General features: G+C 41.1%; 1 protein-coding gene across 1 annotated transcript in view; it reads right to left on the reverse strand.

The window, feature by feature from the left end:
* Window positions 1–25,569, reverse strand: part of cyld2 (cylindromatosis (turban tumor syndrome) 2) — a 78,868-nt gene that overhangs the window by 4,682 nt on the left and 48,617 nt on the right. The window contains exons 8-13 of the mRNA XM_072243171.1: window positions 18,358–18,437; window positions 13,136–13,202; window positions 10,448–10,577; window positions 7,558–7,666; window positions 6,985–7,103; window positions 5,675–5,879 (exon numbers count right to left, since the gene is read on the reverse strand). Of these exons, the coding sequence (XP_072099272.1) occupies window positions 5,675–5,879; window positions 6,985–7,103; window positions 7,558–7,666; window positions 10,448–10,577; window positions 13,136–13,202; window positions 18,358–18,437 (710 nt within the window). The remainder of the gene's footprint in view (window positions 1–5,674; window positions 5,880–6,984; window positions 7,104–7,557; window positions 7,667–10,447; window positions 10,578–13,135; window positions 13,203–18,357; window positions 18,438–25,569) is intronic.

Genomic DNA, 25,569 nt, shown 5'->3' on the forward strand with positions numbered 1-25,569 from the left:
GTTAAATACAAGCCTCCAAACAGTAGCTGGGACGTGGACCACAGATTACAACAGGAAATAGAAAAGGTGTGTCAAAAGGGAAATGTTATGATAGTCCCGGGAGATTTCAACATGCAGGTTAATTGGGAAAACCAGGTTGAAAATGGAGCTCAAGAAAGTGAGTTTGTTCAATGCCTATGTGATGGATTTTTAGAGCCATCTGTCGTTGAGCCAACTAGGGGATCAACTATACCGGATGGGGTGCTATGTAATGAACCGGAGATGATTCAGGAACTTAAGGTAAAGGAACCCTTAGGACAAAGTGATGACAATATGAATAAAATTTGATAGGGAGAAAGTAGTCTGACGTAGCAGGATTTCAGTGAAGTAAAGGAAATTACAGTGGTACAAGACAGGAGTTGGCCAAAGTAAGTTGGAAGAAGATGCTGGCAAGGATGACAGCAGAGCAGCAATGACATGAGTTTCTAGGAAAGGTGCAGTATAAATATATTCCAAAAACAAAGAAATACTCAAATGGCAAAACAGTACATTTGCCATAATAATAGCAAAAGAGAGGGCATACAACAAAGCAAAAGTTAGTGGGAAGACAGAGGACTAGGAAGCTTTTAAAACACTACAGAGGGTAACTAAAAGAACCATTAGGAGGGAAAAGATGAAATATGAAAGCTAGCTAGTAAACAATATCAAAGTAGATAGTGAAAGCTTTTAGAAGTATATAAAAAAATAAAGAGATGAGAGTGGATATTGAACCACTAGAAAATGAGGCCGGAGAAATAATAATGGGGGACAAGGAGATGGCAGATGAACTAAATGAGTATTTTGCAACAATCTTCACTGTGGAAGACACTAGCAGTGTGCCAGATGGTGAAGGGTGTGATGGAAGAGACGTGCAGTTACTATTACATAAGAGATGGTTCTCAAAAAGCTGAAAGACCCAAGGGTACACAAGTCATTTGGAACAGATGACCTGCACCCTAGGTTCCTGAAAGAGGTAGCAGTGGAGGCATTAGTAATGATCTTTCAAAAATCATTGGACTCTGGCATGGTGTCAGAGTACGAGAAGATTGCAAATGTCACTCTTCAAGAAAGGAGGAAGGCAGCAGAAAGGAAATGATAGACCAGTTAGCCTGACCTCAGTGGTTCGACAGGTGTTGGGAGTCAATTGTTAAGGATGAGGTTATGTAATACTTGGTGATACAAGATAGGACAAAGTCAGCATGGTTTCCTTAAGGGAAATCTTGCCTGACTAACCAATTTGGATTCTTAGAGGAGATTAAATGTTGGATAGATAAGGAGGATGTAGTGGATGTTGTATATTTAGTCTTTCAGAAGGCCTTTGACAAGGTGCCATACATAAGGCTGCTTACCAAGTTAAGAGCCCATGGTATTACAGGAAAAGTACGGGCATGGTTCGAGCGTTGGCTGATTGGTAGGAGGCAGCAAGTGGGAATAAAAGGATCCTTTTCTTGTTGGCTCTCTGAATCTAGTGGGGTTCCGCAGGGGTCAGTGTTGGGACTACTACTTTTTATGCTGTGTATCAATGATTTAGATGATGGAATAGATGTCTTTGTTGCCAAGTTTGCAGATGATACGAAGATTGGTGGAGGGGCAGGTAATATTGAGGAAACAGGTAGGCTGCAGAAGAAGTTGGATAGATTAGGAGAATGGGCAAGAGAGTGGGAAATAAAATACAATGTTGGAAAATACATGATCATGCACTTCGGTAAAAGAAATAAACCTCCAAATTATCTTTTTAAACGGGGAGAAAATCCAATTATCTGAGATGCAGAGGGACTTAGGAGTCCTTGTGCAGATCACCCTAAAGGTTAACTTGCAGGTAGAGTTGATGGTGAGGAAGGCAAATGCCATGTCAGCATTCATTTCAAGAAGTCTTGAATACAAGAGTGGGGATGTGATTCTGAGGCTTTACAAGGCACTGGTGAGGCTTCACCTTGAGTATTGTGAACAGTTTTGGGCTCCTCATTTAAGAAAAGATTAGCTAGCATTGAAGAGGGCTCAGAGGAGGTTCATATGAATGATTCCAGGAATGAAAGGGTTATCATACGAGGAACATTTGATAGCTCTGGGTCTGTACTCGCTGGAATATAGAAGGATGGGGGGGGGGGGGGAGAATCTCATTAAAACCTATTAAGACTCTCAAGACCTTTTGCATCTCAGATTTTTGCAATCTGTCTCCAGTTATTAAACAGTCAACCTTTTCACTTCTACCAAAGTGCATGACCATTCACTTCCTGACACTGTATTCCATCTGCCATTTCTTTGCCCATTCTTCTAATCTGTCCAAGTCCTTCCATAGCCTCTCTACTTCCTCAGAACTACCTGCCCCTCAACCATCTTCATATCGTTTGCAAACTTTGCAACAAAGCCATCAATTCCATCATCCAAATCATGGACATATAACGTAAAAAGAATTGGTCCCAACACAGATCCCTATGGAACACCACTAGTCACAGGCAGCCAATCAGAAAAGGCTCCCTTTATTCCCACTTGGTGTCCTGCTCATCAGCCACTGCTTTATCTACGTTAGAATCTTTACTGTAATACCACAGGCTCAGCTATTTAAGCAGCCTCATGTGTGGAATCTTGTCAAAGGCCTTCTGAAAATCCAAGTACACAACATCAACCAATTCTCTTTGTCTATCCTGCTTGTTATTTCTTCAAAGAATTCCAACAGATTTGTCAGGCAAGATTTCCTTGAGGAAACCATGCTGACTACAGCTTATTTTATCATGTGCCTCCAAGTACCCTGAGACCTCATCCTTAATAACTGACTCTAACATCTTCCCAAGAGGTCAGACTAACTGGCCTATAGTTTCCTTTCTTCTGCCTCTCTGTTGGCTTTGACTTCTCCTGATAGCCACAGTTACGTCATCTTTCCTTTAGAATACTTCTTCCTCCTTGGGATGTGTATATCCTGTGCCTTCCAAATTGCTTCCAGAAATTCCAGCCATTTCTACTCTGCTGTCATCCCTGCCAGTGTTCTTTTCCAATTAATTCTGGCCAACTCCTCTCTCATGCCTCTGTAATTCCTTGTACTCCACTGTAATACTGATAGATCTGACATTAGCTTCTCCTCCTGAAATTTCAGGGTGAATTTGATCACATTATGATCACCTTCCCCCAGTGGTTCTTCTACCTTAAGCTCCCTAATCAATTCTGGTTCATTGCACAACACCCGATCCAGAATAGCTGATCCTCTAGTGGGCTCAGCCACAAGCTGCTCTAAAAAGACATCTCATAGGCACTCTAGAAATTCACACTCCTGTTATCCAGCACCAACATGATTTTCCCAATCTACCTGCATATTGAAGTCCCCCACAACTATTGTAATATTGCCCTTTTGACATGTATTTTCTATCACCCATTATAATTTGTAGGCCACATCCTTACTACTGTATGAGGGTCTGTATACAATTCCCATCAGGGCGTTTTTACCCTTGCAGTTCCTTAGCTCTGTCCACAATGATTCGACACTTTCCAACCCTATGTCACCTCTTTCTAATGATTTGATTTCATTTTTTACTGACAGAGCAACGCCACCCCCTCTGCCTTCCTGCCTATCTTTTGATACAATGCGTATCCTTGGACATTAGGTTCCCAGCTAAAATCTTTCAGTCATGATTCAGTGATGCCTACAACGTCATGCCTGCCAATTTGCAACTGTGCTGCAAGTTCATCTATCTTATTCCCTATACTGTGCACATTCAGTTACAACACCTTCAGTCCTGTATTCAACCTTCTCAATTTTGTCGCACCATGCTCAACCTTTTGATCCCTAACTTCGTCTGGGACCTTACCAACATCTGTCTCCACAACCTCTCCACTAACTGTTCTGGCACTCTGGTTCTCATCCCCCCCAGAATGCTCATTTAAATCGCATGGTGCAGCAATAACAAACCTTCCCGCTGGGATATTAGTCCCCCTCCAGTTCAGCTGCAAATTATTCCTTCTGTACAGGTCCCACCTTCTCTGGAAGAAAGCCCAATATTCCAAAAATCTTATGCCTTCCCTCTTACACCAACTCCTTAGCCACATATTAAACTGTATAATCTTCCTAGTTCTGGCCTCGCTGGCACATGGCATGGGTAGCAATCCTGAGATCACAACCCTGGAGGTCCTGCCCCTTAACTTAGCACCTAACTCCCTGAACTCCCAATTCAGAACCTTGTCACTCATCCTACATGGTTTGCAACTTCTAGCTGTTCGCCCTCTCACTTAAGAATGCTGAGTCGTCGATTTGAGATATCCTGGACCCTAGCACCTAGTCCTAGTCCTAGACCCCAGTCCTAGATATACTATCTAGGACTCTTGTTCTCACCCACAGAACCTCCTATCCATCCCCCTATCACCACAGTGTGCCTCTTCTTCCCCCCTCCCTTAGAATCACAGAGGCAGATTCAGTGCTAGAGAACCAACCACTGTAACTTTCCTCTAGTAGGTCAATCCCACCCCAACAGTATCCAAAGTGACATACCTGTTACTGAGGGGGAGGTCATAGGTGTACTCTGAACTGGCTCCTTAGCCCCCGTTCCCCTTCCTGTCACCCAGTTTCCTGTGTCCTGCACCCTGGGTGTAACTACCTCTCTATACGTCCTATCTATCACCCCTTCAGCCTCCCGAATGATCCAGAGTTCATCCACTTCCAGCTCCAGCTCCTTAATGCAGTTAGTTAGAAGCTGCAGCTGGTTGCACTTCTTGCATTTGTAGTGGTCAGGGATACTAGAGGTCCTGCCTGGCATGTCTACTATCCTAGCTGAGCAGATATAAAGAGAAGGAAAAAACCTGAGCTTTTCTTTCCTTTGGTTTCTGAGGGAAGCCCCTTTTTGCTGAAGCCTCGAAGAGCTAAAGCCTTAAGATCAGCAGTCTATATCCACTTTGACAACAGCCACTGTGCTTGCCCCGCATTCCTTTAACGATTTATTATCACTCTCAACCCCAATCTCCTGCCTTCTCTCTGAAAACTTTGATGCCCTTACTAATCAAGAACTTATCAACCTCCTGTTTAAATATACCGAATGACTTGGCCTCCACAGCCATCTATAGCAATGAATTCTACACATTCACCATCGCCCAGCCAAAGAAATTCCTTATCACTTCTGTTCTAAGTGGATGTCCTTCAAATCTGAGGCTATGCCCTATGGTGCTAGACTCCCCCACTACAGGAAACATCCTCTACACATCCACTCTAAGAAGGCCTTTCAAAATTTGATGGGTTTCAATGAGATCCTCCCTCATTGTTTAAAATCCAGGAAGTACAGGCCCAGAGCCATCAAAACCCAGGTCATGCTGACTGGATTAATGGGTAGTCATGTGTGCAATAAACTACTGAAAACTGAAAAGACTGTGGAGCTCAAAGATTCTTTAGTTTAGCAAACGATGGCCAATAGATGAATGATTTGCAAGCTCCAGCTGGTCAAAAGAAGCAAGGTTTACTTCTGATTGACTGCATTCTTACCAGGACATCTGAGCAACTTCTGACTTCTTTTCTTACTACCTGCAGCAATTGGTAGCATGATAAAATTAAGGATTTGCTGATTCTCCTGCTATAGGAATTTTTACATCAGAAAGAATACCTTAGGAACCTTAACCCTGTTAAGGTGTTAACTAGGAGGGAGACCAACATAGTTCGCATGATGCATTGAATAGAACTTACCAATCCGATCAGCCATGCTGTCAAAGAACAGCCAGGAATGTATGCTGGAGCCATATTTCACAAATGAAACATAGTGGCTGGTTTCAATACAAAGAACAGCAAACAATTCCATCTTGTGTCGTGGAAAAGGGACTTTAACAGAAACATTGTTCGGAGATGAAAATTTTCTAAATTGGTGATCCTTCCTCTCTTTGTGGGAATGAACCTGTGGAAAATTCCAAAAAGAAATATAATAAAGATTCAAAGTATATTTATTATCAAAATCTGCATGCTGTACACAACCCTGAGATTTGTCTTCCCCACAGACAGCCACAAAACAAAAACCATGGAAACCGTTTAAAGAAAAACATCAAACCCCCAACACGCGCTAAAAAAAGAACAAATCCCACAATCGGCAAGAAAAAGAGTGAGAAACACAGAACATAAGACACCAAATCACAAAGACATCAAAAAAGTCCAGGCATATACAGTTCAGCTCAATCCAGCTCCACTGCAACAGAGTGGGAGTCAATGTAGTTTTTGATCCATAAAGTGTGAAATTTGGTATCTCTGGTTCTGTACGCAATGCAAATTCAGAGGATTGGGGAATGGGGTGGAATCCACATGATAATGGAAGGTCTAAACAGAGCAGATTTGCAGAGGACGTTTACCATTAGTATTAGTGTCTACAACCGAAGGCACAGACTCCTAATAAAGAGATGTCTGCTTAAAACTGAGATAAGGGGGAATTTCTTCTGCCAGAGTATAGTGAATCTGTAGAATTTGTTGCCAGAGAGGTCAAGTCATTGGGATTTGTGGGTGTATTCGAGGCAGAGACTGATAAGTTCGTGACTGGTAAATGGGTTAGGGATCACAGAGCAAAGGGGTTGAGAGAGAAAAAAAAAGAATCAGCCATGATTGAATGACTGAGCTAATTTGATGGGCTGAATGGCCCGATTCTGCTCATGTATCATATGGTAAAATGCATTAGAAAATCTATTACTATTAGTGGGAAGTGCAAAACATTTTATATATGAAACTGATTGCTGAAATTACCAAGGAAATCCGCATGAGGCCAATTATTGCTTCAGATATGACTTGGATCCACTCTGACATGACCATCTAGCCTTTCCTGAAGTCCACAATAGACTGGCATCTGCACCAGTTGTTGGCCAGTTATAAATCAGCACTCGCTGAGCTTTTTGTTTTGCACTGGATCTTGGAATGTAGCAATTTCAGAACTGCCTGGATCCAAACCCAGAAGTCTGGTTGAAAGGACTGTGGTACAATTGTTTTAGTACCCCATTTATCTGCTTATGATTAGACCATACCTGATTATTGCAAGTATTGCAGTACTGTTTTATAGCACCCGGGCTAAGCATTGGATCCAGAAGGCACTGAACGCATTCATATTCCGCTACCACTCCACAAATGAAGCACTGCCTCAGAGCTGCAAGAAGAAAACAATATGGCCATGTTCTCCAAACACACAGAATTATTGGGCAGCACAGCAGTGTGACGTTATTACAGTGACAGCGATCACTAATCAGGGTTTAATTCCTGCCAATGTCTGTAAGTTTACATGCTTTCCCCATGACTGCATGGGTTTCCTCTGGGTGCTCTGGTTTCCTCCCACATCCCACACGGGACAGGGTTAGTAAATTGTGGGTCCGTTGTGTTGGCGCCGGAAGCGTGGCAACACTTGAGGGCTACTCCCCACAGATTTAGACTGTTTGTCATTGGCGCATATTGACATATTTCACTGTGTGAGACAAATAAAACTAACAGTACTCTTGATGTTTATAATCATTACTATTATTAATCCACTTGCACATTCACATCATGCTATAAGAGAGGCTTTATAACACAACTGACTGAATTACAAACACACAGTCAATACTTACTGTTATGGAGTAAATCTGTAATGTCTAGTTCTAGTGAGGGCATAATTTCAGTGTACATTTTAAACTGCTTTCCAAACCTTGGCATTTGCACCAATAGGCATGACGGGATCTGAAATTGAAACACCAACAGACATTTGGTAACGAATGGAAACTCAAGATCATACAGACTGGAAGCATAATTTGACAATATCTCCATATTTTGGATATGAATGCCTCCAACATCTCCATTAGGACTTTAATCCCTAGAACATAGAAGACCGAGGGGAGATTTGATAGGGGTATACAAAATATGAGGGGTGTAGATAGGGTAAATGCAAGCAGGCTATTTCCACTGAGGTTGGGTGAGACTTGAACTAAATGTCATGTGTTAAAGGTGAAAGGTGAAAGGTTTAAGGGGAATATGAGAGAGAATGTCTTCACTCAGAGAGTGGCGAGAGTGTGGAACAAGCTGCCAGCACAAGTGGTAGATGCAAAGATGATTTCAACTTTTAAGAGAAATTTGGATAGGTACATGGATGAGAGGGGTATGGAGAGCTATTGTCTGGGTGCAGGTTGGCAGAAGTAGGCAAATTAATGGTTTGGCACAGACTAGATGCGTTGAATGGCCTGTTTCTATGCTGTAGTGTTCTATGACCATGCTCTATATTAACCCAATTATTCCGTAATTCCAAACCTCAAACTCCGAACACACATATCAATCTAAAATATATATTGCACGACACAACTGCCATTTCAATTTACCTTCAGTTATGTAAAATGGAGCAACAAAAAGAAAAAATGTGTTTGAAATTGATCTAAATGGATCCCACTTTATCAGAAAGGGGATTTTAATCCCATCAGTCGGGGCATTGCTCAAACTCAGATAAAAGTGACAGAATGGCAATTCAATCAGTGGCCACTTTACTAGATACACCTGCGCACTTGTTCATTAATGCAAATATCTAATCAGTCAATCACATGGCAGCAAAGTTCTGTGGGTGAAAATGACTCGTTAATGGGAGCGGTCAGAGAAGGGCCAGACCGAGGCTTAATTCACAGTACACCGGATAATTTTGAAAACGAAGCTTTTTCTCTTCGTTTTGACCCTCCGTCCACACTGAACCGGCATTTTTAGCCCCCGAAAACGGAGATTTTCAGAAACGGTCTCCAGAGTGAATAAATCTGAAAACGCCTAATATCCGTTGCAGTGTGTACGGGGTAACTGGAGCTTTTTAAAACCGCTGTCATGACGTGCCGGAACAAATGGTGGCAGCGCGACATTTCATTGTTTTCTTATTATTATTACTACTTTATTGTTTACAGCGTACAATCACAGCGATATTTGATTCTGCGCTTCGCAGAATCTAACAATTTCAGAACAGACAGCAATGAGACTGAAGCCAGAAGAGTTACAAATGTACTCACCAAATACTTCGACCCATAGCTTACTGAATAAATAAGCATATTCACTTTGCCCTGTTTTCTGTCCTTGCTTGTATGAAGGTAAGGACAGAAAACACTCTCCTCCACCTCCAGTTTAAATTCCATGCGGAATATTTTGGAGGATCAAGAACCAAGATGGTTTACCTATGCAAGTACTTCTCTGACAACAGATGTATAACAGCCTAATGTAACATTGTATGGAAATACAAGATAACACTGACGCAGTCATGTTTTATACATTTAACAAGGTGCTTTATTAATGCAACAGAGTTAGTCAGTTTTTTAACATTCGTCGTCAGCCAGATCATACTGTCCGTAAGTTCCCTGTCGGTTGCCTCTATATGCTCTTGTATTTGTTTTTTTTAAGTTTTAAGTCCTCCTGCGCAAGAGCCAATAGCAATTCCTTTGAAGTTTTTCTACTCTGTAATTGGACAAACGCGCACTAAGTATACCGTTTCCTCTTCGCTTGTTTTCTGTGTGTCCTGCGCATGCCCAGTAGGAGATTCGCCAAAATATCCGTCTAATGTGGACGGAGATATTTTGAAAAACGCTTAGTGTGGACGCCTGTCGTTTTTACTCGAGACGGGCGTTTTCAAAATTATCCAGCATAGTGTGGATGTAGCCTGATTCAAGCCAACAGGAAGGTGTCAGTAACTCAAATACCCACACATTACAACAGTGGTGTGCAGAAGTGCATCTCTGAGTGCACAACACATCAGACCTTGGAGATCATTAACATAAACTGGCCACTGAGCGTATTAAGTACAGGAGGTATGAAGTAAAGTGGCCACTGAGTGAAGGTAATGCATTACAACACAGTATAGTATAATATACCAAGACAGTGTACTACAACTTCACTCAGATTAAAAAAGCTTTACAAGTCAGAAGCACAAGTTACTGATGAGATCAGTTTTGATAAATGTTAATATTGCTGATATGTGCTTAGTCACTTTCATTTAAACGTAATTATTCTTGTATTCCTAAATGCTCAATTATTACACTATTTATTCAGAATTCAAACCTTATGGTCATTACTTAAGGGGAACTTGAATGGGAATGTCTTCACTCAGAGGGTGGTGAGTGTGGAACAGCTGCCAACAGAAGTGATGGATGTGGGCTCAGCTGCATTATTTAAGAGAAGTTTGGTTAAGTACATGGATGGGAGAGGTATGAAGGACAGGTAGGTCCTTCAAGGCAGAAACCCAGGCTGCAGAGAGTTTCTATGCCGTTGTGCTTTCCGACTATGGTACTAAAGAGAAATAACTGAAGTAGACTAAGCTTAATTTCTTGATGAGCATTCATGGGTTTTAAAACAAAACTTAATTTGTAAGGCAAGTCACTCAGCAATAATGAAGTGAAAGAAAGATTAATAAAAATTTTCAGTGAAACCTTACCCACCCTCCAAATAACACCATTAACATGCAAGAACAAAAAGCCACAATTTTTTTTTGAACACACAGTGACCAACCTCCTCAAATTTTAGGTCACAAGACAGGAAGGATCTCTCCAGGAGAAACTGTACTGTTGGCACTTTCACTTTATCATCTTTCTCCAGGATTATCTGATAACAATTGCTCTCCTGAATTTTTTCGCCTGACCTAAAGTGTACATGTAAAAAGTAACATTGTATAAATCTCTTGGATTCCATGCAATAAAAAAAAGTCACTCTTTGCAGCTATTAGGACAGTAACTAGAAACGCAAAGGTATTATAATTACAGTGGGTTAGAATTTGAACACAATTTAATTCTTAGAAATCACATGCATATTGCAAGGAGCTCAGTAGTGTAGCAGTTAGTGCCAAGCTTTACAGCACCAGCTGTAAGATCAGGGTTCGATTCCCACATTGTAAGGAGTTTTTATGTTCCCCCTGTTACTGTGTGTTTTTTTTCTGGATGCTCCAATTTCTTCCCACATTCTAAAGATGTATGGTTGGGTGAGTTATGGGCAAATTATGTTGGCACTGACAGCTTGGCGACATTTGTCAACTGCCCAGCATGATACTCACCCATTTGTTTTGACGCAAAGGAACACATTTCACTGCGTGTTTTGTTTGCCCAAATAAAACTAATCTTTATCTTTAAGATTATTAATTTCAGTCCAAGTCACTAAGAGATTATCACAAGAGAAATACTGAAAGCAGAGTACTCATCAGTTTGTTGCGGCTCCAAGATTGCTAGCTAGCTTGTATTGAAAAGTTGTATTATCACTGCGGGAGAACACTGTGGTTAAAATCTTAATAAAAATAAGAATTGAAAATGCAAAGTAGTGATCCTATAACAATTTTATCTGATTTGTTCCTTTTAAAAAAAAATAAACATAGCTGCAAGTTATTTTGCTTTCAAAATTACACTGGCAAGAGATTAGTTCCTCCTTTTTTCCCCTCATTTTGAATAAACTAGTCAATATTTTGTTGTGCAATTTACCCACAATCACAATACTACTGTAATGTCGTGAGTTTCAGATGTTGATCAGTTCAGTTAAAAATATTAATTGTGAGAAATGATATAGTTGGAAAACAGGATTACATCTATAACGAAGCCTATCGACAAGTCCAGATGCAAAGATCAATTATTCAAGCCCATCAGGACATCCAAGCTGACACAGGAACCAGACCAGGTGCCACGGTAGAGCAGTGATAGCATGAAGCTGTTACAGCTCGGGGCATCGGAATTTAGTTCAACGCTGGTGTACTCTGTAAGGGGTTTCTGTACGTCCTCCCCATGGAATGTGTGGGCTTTCTCCAGGTACTCTGATTTCCTCCCACAGTCCAAAGACCTACCGGGTGGGCTAACTGGTCGTTGTACATTGTCCAGTGATTAGGTTAGGGTTAAATCGGAGCTGCTGGGGTTAGCTGGGCAGTGCAGCTCAAAAGGTCAGAAGGGTAGGTACTCCGCACTGTATCTCAATAAACAAATACAACATGAAATAAGTCCTCTCCTGTAAGGAGCCCCAGATGTGTTTGAGTAGCCACAGATACAAAATATTAATGTGAGTAACTACAAGATGTGTTCACTAGGTCAGTTTTCTTACTATATAAATATTCAATAAGGGAATCTCCAAGCTGAACTATGAGACAACAAATAAACATTTTAAAAGTAATAAATTAAAAGGACCTATTTTCAGCCTGAAATTTTCCCCCTCTGGAAATGACAAAAGGTTGGAAATTAAAGTTAGGATATGTGCTGAGATCCTGATCACCCTTCATTTAAAAATTATCACACAAAATCCAACTGAAAGCATCACTTCTCATTGAAAATTAGCTTTGGTGCCAGGATCAATTGAAAATATTTGCTGAACAGACCTGAACTTAGTCAGACTATACTCTTGAGGATTGCAATAGACATCAAGTAGGTAGGCATTGGAATTTTTTTTAAAAAAACAGAACAGTGGAAGAATTCCATGGGTCAAGCAGCAATCTCTGGAATCAAATACAACACATGAATGTTTTGGGCCAGGACCTTGCTTCATTTGTGTTGTTGCAGGTCTTCACCTAAAGCATCACCAGACACCCTTTGTTTCTACGGGGGCTGTTAGACCCACTGAGTTTATTTATTTAGCACAGAGGGTTCCCAACCTTCAGTCCACGGACCCCTTGCGTAATGGTACTGGGCCATGGCATAAAGGTGGTTGGGAACCCCTGATTTAGAGATACAGCATGGCAGCAGGCTTTTCCAGCCCAATTTCACCCAATTAACTAATTAATCTACTAACTAGTACATCTTTGGAATGTGGGAGGAATCTGGAGCAAACCCATACAAGCAGTGCCGGGAAATGAACCCAGGTTGCAGGCGCTGTAATATTGTTGCCCTAACCCAACACCTCTTGAAGCATTACCCTTTTCACCCAAGATTCCAGCCTCTTCTCGATAAGACCATAAGATATAGGAGCAGAATTAGGCCACTCAGCCCATCGAGTTTGCTCCAGTTAAAAACTGAGTTGGTTTAATAGGCATGAACTGAGCTAAAATTAACCAAATATCAATATCTTCAAAAAAAGAAATACAAAAGAAAAATTACCAATATAAACAAGAAATTCTGCAGATGCTGGAAATCTTGAGCAACACACAAAGTGCTGGAGAAACTCAGCAGGTGAGGCAGCATTGAAAGAGGAAAACAATCAAAGTTTTAAGCTGAGACTCTTCTTCAGAAAAATTACCTGATCTTTAGCAAAGGATCAGCTGCTAGGACCTCATGCAGTAGGACATTAATAAATTCTTCTGGATCTAAAGTGAAAAAGATCAGAAGTGTTCGTGTTTACATAAACTACCATTACTTTAGTTCCTATTTACAATAATTTGACAAGACAGTCATGACAAATTACTCACCATGTTCAAGATTCAAAGTACATTTAATTAGTATTCAAAGTATATTTATGCAGTGTACAACCAAGATTTGTCTTTTCCAGACAGTCATGAAACAAAGAACAACCTTGAAACCAACCTCTTCAAAGAAAAACATCAAATCCCCCTCTCCTCCTGGTGCAAAAAAAAGTGCAAACTGCAACAAAAAAAGTGAAAACACAGAATACAAAACAAAATCAAAAGGAGTATTTTAGTTCAGCGTTCATTACCTGCAACTGCCTGATTAAGAGCTTTTTTTTTTTTTTTTTTAAATCGCTGAGAAGTAGTAACAATAAAGAGCGACCAGAACTAGAAACCAGAAACTAGAACACATCATAAACCTGAATTAGAGTCCAAATCTACAATCTGCATCGATTAAACCTTGCTCCAGCACCATCAGGGGAGAGAGAGAGATCACGTCAACGCAAGGACCTTCCCTCGGGAGCAGCAAGTGAGGGACTGCCACACGCAGATACCACCTCCGTTTATGGTAAATCAGCCGGTGTTCTGACTTACAAGGATCAGCACATAATAGAAGTAAAATAATACTTCAGGTTTTGTATTTAAAATACAGATAAACCCCTTTATCAAAACACAATAAAAATGATGTTAAATAAACCACAGTTATAAATGCAATAACATTAAAGGATAAATAGAAAAAAATGTTTATTATTTATGGGGGCACCATTTGATAATCTGCTAATATATTGTTCTGGTCAATGCCTGCACACTGCAAATGACTGGCAATTTTTAAAATTTACCCCCATCACAATTAAAGTTGGACACAATCTAGAAAGAAAATATACCCCCTAAGAATGTACAAAGGTGAGAAATCAATACTGAAGTTCCCTGATAATATATGGAATGCATCTCAGTGGAGATTTAATGCTACACTGCTGCACAATTCAGCATTTGTAAGTTTTATTAAAGAGCAAATTTCTCTCTTTTTTGAATTAAATACAACTGAGGGGATGTCAAATTTGGTTATTTAGGATGCGATGAAATCTTTTCTTAGGGCACAGTTAATTTCATATTCAGTAGCTTTAAGAATGGGATCATTCCACCGGAAGCAGAATATTTTCCTGTTTCCACTCAATGGATGATAGCTTTTACAACTTTATTGGCTAGGAGAGCCACTTCGCTTAAATGTAAGGATTCTAATCCACCTACTGTTTTTTATTGGCTTTCCTCCATTATGTTCCAAGTTTAGTGAAAATAAGAAGTTGGACATTTGATACATCCTTTAAATTTGAAGAAACCTGGTGACCTTTTATTCAATATTTTCATATGGTTTGATTTATTGCTCTTCCAGTTACTTTCTCGAAACTTTGCATTTGATCAGGAAGTTTCTTTCTTCTTGCTTTTACTCTCAGTATGGGCTGCCCAGTCCCCCTTTTTTTTCCTTTTTCTTAAAACCTTTTGTTTTAGTTTATAGAGAACAGTGGGGTTCCTTTTTATTTATATATATAAAAAATATTATAATGGTTTCTTTAATTTTTTTATTTTTATGAAATGATAAGAGGAGAATTGATTATCTTATTATATATTATTAGATTTATACTATGTATGATCTTGATAATGTTTATTTTACCTTTTATATGTATTGTTATCGATATAGATATTTGAGACAATTCTCCTCTTGTTTGTATATATGTACTTTTTAAAATTAATAAAAAGATTGATCAAAAAAGAAATCAAAAGGAAAAAAACTAAAAGGATATAATTTATTAGGTCAATTTTGGAATGCTATAGTTCTGAATATTCTCATTTTGGTTAAGCATTTGGATTTAATAAAATATTTAACACCATGTTACTTAAATTGTAACAGGTCCCTTTAGAACAGAGATGAGGAGGAACTTCTTTTAACCAGAGGGTGGAATTCATTACCACAGACAGTAAGGCAGCCTAGTCATTGGGTATATTTAAAGCAGAGGTTAATAGGTTCTTGATTAATAAGGGCATAAAAGGTTATGGGGAGAATTCAAGAGAATTCTGAGAAGGATAATAAATCAGCCATGATAAAATGGCAGAGCAGACTTGACGAGCTGAATGGCCTAATTCTGCTCCGAAGTCTAAATAAAACACAAAATTTAAATTTCATGGTTGCACACCATGAAAGTAGTATATGCACAACATAAAACCTGGTTATGTGAACTTAGATGCACAGATAAGTCAACAACCAAGTGAGTGTTTCAAATAGTGGACTCAGACTGTGCCACAATACCACAGGGTTAGAGGTTAAAATTTAAAGAAGCTCAACTTTGTCAACGAATTTTTCTTCTTAAGCTCATCACTGAGACATAGGCTGCCAAAGGCAGCTCGCCAGCATCCTCTGTCCAAGGCCTCGCAAGACAGTCATGGAAAACCACAGCACAAGAAAGACCTTTTGGCCCATCTAGTCCCTGTCATACCATTTAAACTGTCTTAGTCCCATCAACCTGCACCCAGACCATAGCCCTCCATACCTCTCCCATTCCTGTACCTATCCAAACACCTCTTGAACACTGAAATCAAAATCGCATCCACCGCTTGCGCTGGTAGCTCGTTTCACACTCAAAAAGGTGTCCCCAGGTGTAGCCCACGTAAAGCGAAGATCCTTCCTTTACAGGACTGGGCTGCTAGCCCTATGACCAGCACTCCTCCTTTTGCACCTGGGCTTGAGATCACCTATGGCGGAGTTAACCATGATGAATGCTATATTTTATTATCCTCTTACTTAGGTCAAGACAAACAATCCTTTACAAAGTTCAAAGTGAACTTATGGAAGTACACGTCACCACATACCACCCAGAGACTAATTTCCTTGTCATCATTCACAGTAGAACAAAAGAAATACAATAGAATCAATGAAAAACTACACACAAAGACTGACAAACAATCAAAGTGCAAAAGACAAACTGTGCGAGTATAAAATAAATAAATAATACTGAGAACATGAATTGTAGAGTCCCTGAAAGTGAGTTCATAAGTTATGCAATTGGGTCAGAGTTGGGGTCAGTGAAGTTATCTCTGCTGGCTCAGGAGACTGATGGTTAAAGGGTAATAAATATCGCTGAACCCGGTGGTGTGGGACCTATGGCTCCTATACCTTCTTCCCAATGGAGAGAGAAAGAAGAGAGATGCCATGGACGATGGAGTTGCTGCTCTCTTGCGGTTGTGCTTCTTGTAGATGTGCTCAATAGGGGGCTGGACTTCGCCTGTGATGGACAGAGCTGTGTCCATCAAGTTTAACAAAATGAATGAAAGAGGTGCAGTTATTGCCCATTAACGTGTTATCCCTCTTCAACTATTATACTCCCAAATTAAGTCGTCCCATGCTGACAGCTGGCACATTTACTGAAACCACAAGGAGATCAAAAATGCACAAGAAATTTCACTTAGTGGCCACTTTCTTAACTACATCTGCTCATTAATGCAAATATCTAATCAGTCAATCAGGTGGCAGCAACTCAATGTATAAAAGCATGCAGATGTGGTCAAGAGGTTCAGTTGTTGTACAGACCAGTCAGAATGGGGAAGAAATGTGAGCCAAGCGACCTTGACTATGGAATGAGGTGCCACATGGGGTGGTTTCAGAATCTCAGAAACTGCTGATCTCCTGGGACTTTCATGTACTGAGACTGGTGTGAAAAACAAAAGAAAAGATCCACTGTACAGAAGTAATGTGGGCAAAAAATGCTTTGTTAATGAGAGAGGTCAGAGAAGAATGGGCAGACTGGTTCATGCTAACAGGAAGGCAACAATAACTCAAATAACCATGCATTACAACAGTGGTGAGCGGAAGAGCATCTGTGGACGCAGAACATGTCAAACCTTGAAGTGGGTGGGCTGCAGCAGCAGAAGACTAAACTGGGTTCTACTCCTGTACCTAACAAAGTGGAAACTGAGTACATTGCATGTTCCAATTCTAAAGGAACGCCTGGAAATGCAACTTTCGAATAAGCCGTTGAAAAATACCAATTAGAAAACAATTCCATGTGTGAATTCAGCTCAGTAACAGCATTCACAAAATCAATGCATAATTTTTCATGCTTTGCATCCCAAGGCACAAATAAGTTATATAAACTGTTTGGGTAAATTGAATTAATTGCTTAAGTTGGTTGGAGACGATGCTAGTGGCTCAGCAATTGGCTAACAGCCATGACATCCTCAGGATTTTCAATGCTTTCGACAGCCCAAAAACACAGGGTCCCAACCAACAGAACTTGGAACAGAGATGTATAATCAGAGACAAGGAGGCATTCAGTGATAACTATTTGTAATGCAATCACTCAATTCAAACAGTGGTCTATTGGCGGGATGTCAGGCAGCTGTAGAGGCCGATCCGGGAACACAATGGGACTTAATCCAGGTTGTTAGGGGGATTCCCTTAATGGAGAATGCCTGTGCATGACTTTGTTCGCATGGAGAGGATGATGCACAGGCAGCCACCACACAGTACTTGACAGATCAGGGTGAGGGTGAGGGGTCCAGTGTCCAGTGGCATGGATCCTTCACTGCTGCAGCCTTCCACCTTCACTGTCTTTGTGATGTGTCATCATCATCTGCCAGCTCCACTGATAAAGTCTTGATTGGATCGTTCTTCGTCTGGGGCCTCCCCCTTGACCTTGCCACCAGGAGCTAAAGTCCAGGTGTCATCACCTCCAGGGTCTCAGGAACTCACAAGCCCCCCCACCTTGACAAGGTGGCAATCCTCAGAGAAGCCAAGAGAACACCTTAAAGTTGATATGGACCTGGTTTGTTACCATTCCTGATTGACAACAGATTAAGGAGACCAGCATCCGGAGAAACAGACACAAAATGCTGGAGGAAAGCAGGTAAGGGAGCGTCTATGGAGTGGAATAAACAGCCAACGTTTCATAAGACACAAACCACAGGAGCAGAACTAGGCCGTTGGCCCATTGAGTCTGCTCTGCCATTTCATCATGGCTCATTCATTATCCCTCTCAACCTTGGGCCGAGACTCTCCAACAAGACTGGAAAGGAAGGGGAAAGAGGCACTAGAAAAACATTTATTTAATAAAAATAAAATAGTTACCCTTTTCTGCCGATATAAACGTGTCACTTCCTAATAGCCTCCTCAACTTCATCACCTTCTTCGCATTCACAAACCCAGTCCTAGGATCAAAGTATTTGTTGGTTAACCCTTGGTATGTTGAGTATTTATTTAATAATCCAGATCCTAAATTACAGAGAAGGTTACAAAAGTGCAATATTTCCAAATATTTCTATACAAAGCATTTACCTGCACTCACATCTCTCCATGGATGTCCCGAATCCAGCTGCAAAAGGAAGAGGGTCAAGTGCAGGGCCAGCGACCCCATCCCTTAAAAACACAGCAATAGAAATGCCAAAAGAAGCTCCAAAGACCTCATCTCTGGGAGAGGAAGGATCTTTGAAGATGGGTTACACCTGGAGAAAAAAAACTGAAAGGGCTAGTCCAGGACAGAAGATTCTGGTGAGCTGCTGTCGGTGGCAACACCCCAGTAGGGGTGATGGGCTTCAGTAAGTAACATCTCAACAAGGCAAAAATCATTTTGTTAGCTTATAACAAGTCGTAGTTGGGTTGAGCTGTTCTCTGATCTTGGTAATTTACTTGCAAACATTTCGTCACCATGCAAGAAGACATCTTCAGTGCAGTGTCTCCTTGCATGGTGATGAAACATTTGCAAGTAAAATGTCAAGATTGGAGAACTCAACTCAACCGTCAACCACCCCAGCTACACATCTTCCACACTACACTGGACAACAAAGATTTTGCTTCCTGATTACTTTTGGGTGTATCTTATGGATCTTGGGCTGCTAATCATGACAATTACCATGAAATTTTCCTATTACGCACCATTTTGAAAAAAATATAGATAATTTTTTAATTCATAATTCAAGTCAATTAAAATGTTGCCCACAATGTAAGTTGAAAAGTTTTCTATGTTGTCCATGCATAGGGAGGGTGAATACTGTATGCTAGGACAGGTTTTAGAAAGCCTATAAAAGCATCACGCACACACCGTTCTATGCATTGTCTTTACACATTGGGTTGCAACCACATTGACGCACAGGTTCTACGTAAATAGAGTATTATGTGCACTTATTATAATAAAGTAATTGTATTTTCAAGAATATTTGTGATAGCAAGGCGTCTCACCAATGTTGCAACCACAATACGTTGTTATATTTGTGACGAGTATACACTTAAATCCCAAAGACAGAGGAGTTCATTAAGAAAGCATATGTGCTCTACTTTGGGTGTAAAATTAGCGATAGAGACAAAGTCTCAGCTCCTCACATCTGTTGCACAACATGCGCTGTTGATCTTAGAGCTGAGCCCAAAGGTACTCTAAAGTCAATGTCGTTCACTGTCCCAATGATATGGCAAGAGCAGAGGATCATGTGACAGACTGCTACTTCAGTCTGACCAATGTGTATGGTTTCTCTGCTAAAAACAAAAAATCCATTGACACAGAATATCTCAATCTCCCTTCAGCCATGAGACCAGTGCTACATGACAATAATTCTTCCAGTACTGAAGCCACTAGAAACAGTATAGGGGAGGCAGACAAAGATCCCATGATGAACGAGCCAGGAATAGAAAACGACACAGATACAGATTTGGAACCCTTTATATCGAGTAAGCCTAATCTGATAACTCAATCTGAGTTAAATGACCTGGTGAGAGGCTGGAGTTTGAAAGCAGAATTACTGGGTTCAAGACTGCAAGGATGGAATTGGCTGTCACCAGGCACAAAACTTCCAAGAAGAATTTTGATATTTGAGACAGATGTTTCCCAGAATAACTGATGCCAAAATTAAGGAAGGCATTTTTGGTAGTCCACAAATCAAATGGGTCACCATCAGTGACAGGTAATTCAAAGAACTTGTGGTGGGACTGGAGAAATCGAATTGAAGGCATTTAAGGATGTTGCTGAAACTTTTCTGGACACTACAGAGCACCAACTACATGCAGCTGGTTGACAACAAGCTTCAAGCATACAAAACCATGAAGTGCAAAAGATCATTGAAGATTCATTTTCTCCATTCCCATTTAGACTTCTTCCCTGCAAATCTTGGCGCTGTCAGTAATAAGCACGGTGAAAGGTTTCACCCAGGCATTGAGAAACTGTATCAGAGCAACGGAAATCCATCATTGCTGGCTGATTATTGTTGGACATTTAAGCAAGAAGCTTCAGACAGAGTACAAATAAATATGATCAAAACATTTCTAACAGTTGAACTACTGCAAAGTGTCAGCACCATTATGAAATTAAGCACATTATATTCAATAAAAGATAGTTTGTTTCTTCAAATTCCTACATGATACAAGTAGTCTAAAATTATATTTGTGTTCAGATTCAAAAAGTTTAGAAAATTTCTGAGGAAGCAGCACTTTTGAAAAAAAATTGTTGCCCAGTGTTATTTATCACAAATTTAGACAAATTTCAAGCAGCAAAGAGTCACATTTCAAAATGAATTTCAAATGTGGTTTTGTTTATACATTCTATACAAACCAATAAACTGTATATATTTTTTTCCCCATTTTGCACTAGAAGGATTCAACTTGTATCTTACTTTTGGGTCATATTCTGATTTTACAGGGTCAATTCTCAGAAACTGAGTACACTTCTCTACCAGCATCAAAAGGTACTCGAGTAGCAGATGACGATTAGGTGGATTTTTTTTGTTGCTTTAGGTTAAAAACAGTGAATTGATAATATCATTGAAAATTTGTATTCTCTTTCAATTAGTCTTGTTTTTGTTTATCTTTTTTTTAATTTAAAGATACAACCTTCTGGCCCAAAGAGTCCATCTTCTCCTTCGGTTGTCCATCGAAATCCGATGATGACGTCCACTCCTTTAACAGTGAGATCTTTGATGACTATACAGTCCTATCCTGGACACACAAGCTCTATTGCAGGTGGGACATATATATGTAGTAGTGGTGGCAACTATGGCTGCATTTCTCCTAGCTCTCTTCTGGTTGTTCTTTCCGTCTCCAGAATACAAACCCCGTCCCTACACAGCTGTCGCCAAGGGGTACGGTCCGCAGCAACCTCCTCCAGGTTCTCTGGTCTGATCTTGCACTTCCTTAAAGCATTCTTCATCTGATCCTTATAGCGCTTCTTCGGCCTTCCAGCTGAGTGTCGACGATGATGTAGCTGGCCGTATAACACTCTGCGGGGTAGCCAACATGGGGGCATCCTTATCACGTGCCCCAGCCACTGCAGCTGACGATGGATGACCATGACCTCAATACTCCTGCAGTTGGTCTTTACAAGTATTTCAGTGTGAGCACCCGCTCACACCAGGTAATTCCCAGGATGTGCTGGAGGCAGCTTATGTGGGAGCGCTCCAAGGACTTGATGTGACGGCTGTAGGTTACCCAAGCTTCACAGCTATAAAGAAGGGTGGTGACACAGACCGCTTGGTATACGGCAACCTTTGTGGAGGGACGAAGCCTCCTGTTCTGAAAAACTCTACGCCGAAGTCTCCCAAAGGCAGCTGATGCCTGTTTAATGCGGCTCTGGATGTCGTTGTCAATGCCGCTATCCCCAGAGAGAATGCTCCCCAGATATTTGAAAGACAGCACTACTGACAGCTTTTCATCACCAACAGTGAAGGCAGGTAGAGTGGGTGGGACGCTGGTACTCCACTTCTGTCTTGGTGGTATTGACAGTCAGCCCCATCCTGCTGTACGCTCTCACCGCCACAGCATTGTGTGTGTGTGTGTGTGTGTGTGTGTGTGTATGTATGTGTATGTATTTGCTCACAGGGTGTGTGTGAAGCATCTAGTGCAGTAGTGTAGCAGTGCTTGTAGTTGATGCATGCTGCATAGTGCTCTCTGCTTACAGCTATTGCCGCTGGCTAGCCTTCTTAAAGAGTCCATGCTGCTCACTTAACCCATGTGACCAATTGGTCTACTAATCTTTGGGACTTGGGAGGGCACCCAGAGGAAACCCACGCCATCACAGGGAGAACATACAAACTCTTTATGCATGATGGCAGGAACTGAACCCAGGTTGCGGGTGCTGTAATAGCGTTACATCAACCGCTACACTACCGCGCTGCCCCTGCATGTTATGAGCCTGCTGTTCAAAGGAGAAAGGAGTGTATATTTTCGGTCACTGGTGCATGTGTGTTGCAGCATAGATGTTCTCTGGATTTTAGAAAATTGAATCTCCACTTATAAAAGTAACTGATATTTCTGGATCCAAACAAATAACGACTTGTAATTACGAACCACAGTGAGGGTAGAAACAGGATAATTTGCCAGATTAACATGTGGCTGAGAAGCTGGTGCAAGAGGCAGGGTTTCAGGTTCTTGGATCTTTGGGATCTTTTCTGGGGGAGGCATGCCCTGTACAAAAGGGACCGGTTGCTCTTGAACCCGAGGTGGACCAATATTCTCGCAGGCAGGTTTGTTAGAGCTTTTGGAGAGGGTTTAAGCTAATTTTGCAAGGGATAGGAACAGAGTGAAGGGACTCAGGATAGGGCGAGTGGTTAAAAAAAAGCAAGGATAGCGTGCAGTCAGTCTGTCGGGAAGGGCAGGCAGATAATAGGACAAAAGTGCAGCCAGCAGGGTGAACATCAGTGCATTAGGGGTGCAGAATCAAAAAGGGTAGCAAATACAGTACTCAAAATATTATACCTCAATGCACAGTGTATAAGAAATAAGGTCGATGATGTCGTTGCGCTTCTACAGATTGTCGGGTATGATGTGGCCATCAGTGAATCGTGGCTGAAGGATGGCTGCAGTTGGGAGCTGAATGTTCAGGGTTACACGTTGTAACAGAGGGTTAGGAAGGTAGGCAGAAGGGGTGGTGTGGCTCTGCTGGTAAACAATGGCATCAAATCATTAGAAAGATGTGGCAGAGGATCGATCGGAAGATGTTGAATACTTGTGGGTTGAGTTAAGAAACTGCAAGGGTAAAAGGACCCTGATGGCAGTTATATACAGGCCTCCCAGGAACGTGGACCACAGACTACAACATGACATAGAAAAGGCGCGTCAAAAGGACAATGTTATGATAGTCATGGGAGATTTTAGCATGTAGGTAGTTAGGGAAAAATCAGGCAGATAATTGATCTAAAGCGAGTAAATTTGTTGAATGCCTATGAGATGGCTTTTCAGAGCAGCCTGTCAATAGCCTACTAGGAGATATGCTATACTGGACTGCATGTTATGTAATGAAACAGCGGTGATTAGGGAGCTCAAAGTAAAGAAACCCTTAGGAGGCAGTGATCACAATATGATTGAGTTCAATTTGAAATTTGATAGGGAAAAAGTAAAGTCTGACATAGCAAAATTTTAATGGAGTAAAGGAAATTAGTGGTATGAGAGAGGAATTAGCCAAAGTAAATTGGAAGGAGACGCTGGCAGGGATGACAGCAGAGCAGCAACAGCTTGAGTTTCTGGAAAAGATAAGGAAGATAGATATATTCCAAAAATAAAGAAATACTCAAATATCAAATTTTTACAACTGTGGTTAACAAGGGAAGTCAAAGCTAATGTATAAATCAAAGAGGGGGCATACCACAAAGCAAAAATTGGCAAGAAGAGGAGGACTGGGAAGTTTTTAAAAACCTACAGAAAGCAATTAGAAGACTCATTAGGAGGGAAAAGATGAAATATGAAAGCAAGCTAGCAAACAATTATCAAGTGGATAGAAAAAGCTTTTTCAAGTATATAAAAAATAAATGTGAGAAGATATAGGGGCTGGAGAAATAATGGGGGACAAGGAGATGGCAGATGAACTAAATGAGTACAGGTGTCCCCTGCTTTTCGAATATTCGCTTTACGAAACCTCACTGTTACAAAAGACCTACATTAGTTCCCTGTTTTCACTAACAGAAGCTGTTTTCACTGTTACGAAAAAAGCAGCACGCGATAAAAGGCAGCACACGCCCCGAGCAGCCGCTCTCCCCCGGAATCGGAACTGCATTCTCGCCGGCATTGCTTAAACACGTGCCTGTGAGCAGCCGTTTGCAAGATGAGTTCTAAGGTATCGGAAAAGCCTGAAAGAGCTCGTAAGGGTGTTACACTTAGCGTAAAACTAGACATAATTAAGCATTTCAATCGTGGTGAACGAAGTAAGGACAAAGTGAGTTTGGCTTGTGGAAGTTGACAAAGATGATGTTGAAGAGGTTTTGGCATCCCATGACCAAGAACTGATAGATGAGGAGCTGATGCAATTGGAAGAGGACAGGATAACACTCGAAACTGAACGCAGTAGCGAACAGACCAAAAGTGAAGTCATCCAGGAACTAAACATGAAGCAACTGCGTGAGATTTTCGCTCAATAATAAAGTACGACTTTAATTTTGAAAGGGTACATCGGTTTAGGGCATATTTGCAGGATGGTTTGAGTGCTTACAAAGAACTGTATGATCTAAAAATGCACGAGGCCAAGCAGTCAAGCAAGCCTTCCACATCAGCCACAGCAGACAACAAACCTCGACCTTCGACATTGAGGCAGGCAGTCATAGGAGAAGATGACCTGCCTGCCCTGATGGAAACAGATGACACCCCAGTGTCCCACCACCCCAACCCCCGGGCCGTTGACAGATACTGATTCACGAAGAATGCAGCAGTAGCCAGGTCGCAGAGAATGCAGCAGTAGCCGGGAGGCACCCAGCACATCTTTAAGAAAAAAAGCCGAAATAAACAAGCTAATTAATTAGGTGCCGCCCGGCACATAAATGTCGGCCCAGATCAGAGGCGACTGCGTCCGTAAGGTGCCACATTACCAAGTTAAGAGCCCATGGCGTTACAGGAAAGTCACTAAGATGGTTAGAACATTGGCTGATTGGTAGGAGGCAGCAAGTGGAAATAAAAAGATCCTTTTCTGGTTGGCTGCCAGTGACTAGTGGTGTTCCACAGTGGTCAGAGTTGGTACTGCTTCTATTTATACTGTACTTTTAGATGATGGAATAGATGGCTTTGATGCCAAGTTTGCAGACGACACGAAGATTGATGAAGGGGCAGGTAGTGTTGAGGAAACAGACAAGAAAGTGGCAAATGAAATACAATGTAGGAAAATGCATGGTCATGCACTTTGGCAGAAGAAATAAATGTGCAGACTATTTTCTAAATGGGGAGAAAATCCAAAAATCTGAGACGCAAAAGAGGCTTGGGAGTGCTTGTGCAGGATTCCCTAACAGGTTAACTTGCAGATTGAGTCGCTGGTGAGGAGGCAAATGCAATGTTAGCATTTATTTCAAGAGGTCTAGAATTCAAAAGCAGGGATGTGATGCT

The sequence above is a fragment of the Mobula birostris genome, chromosome 2 (assembly GCF_030028105.1).
Source record: "Mobula birostris isolate sMobBir1 chromosome 2, sMobBir1.hap1, whole genome shotgun sequence".
NCBI classification, from domain to species: domain Eukaryota; kingdom Metazoa; phylum Chordata; class Chondrichthyes; order Myliobatiformes; family Myliobatidae; genus Mobula; species Mobula birostris.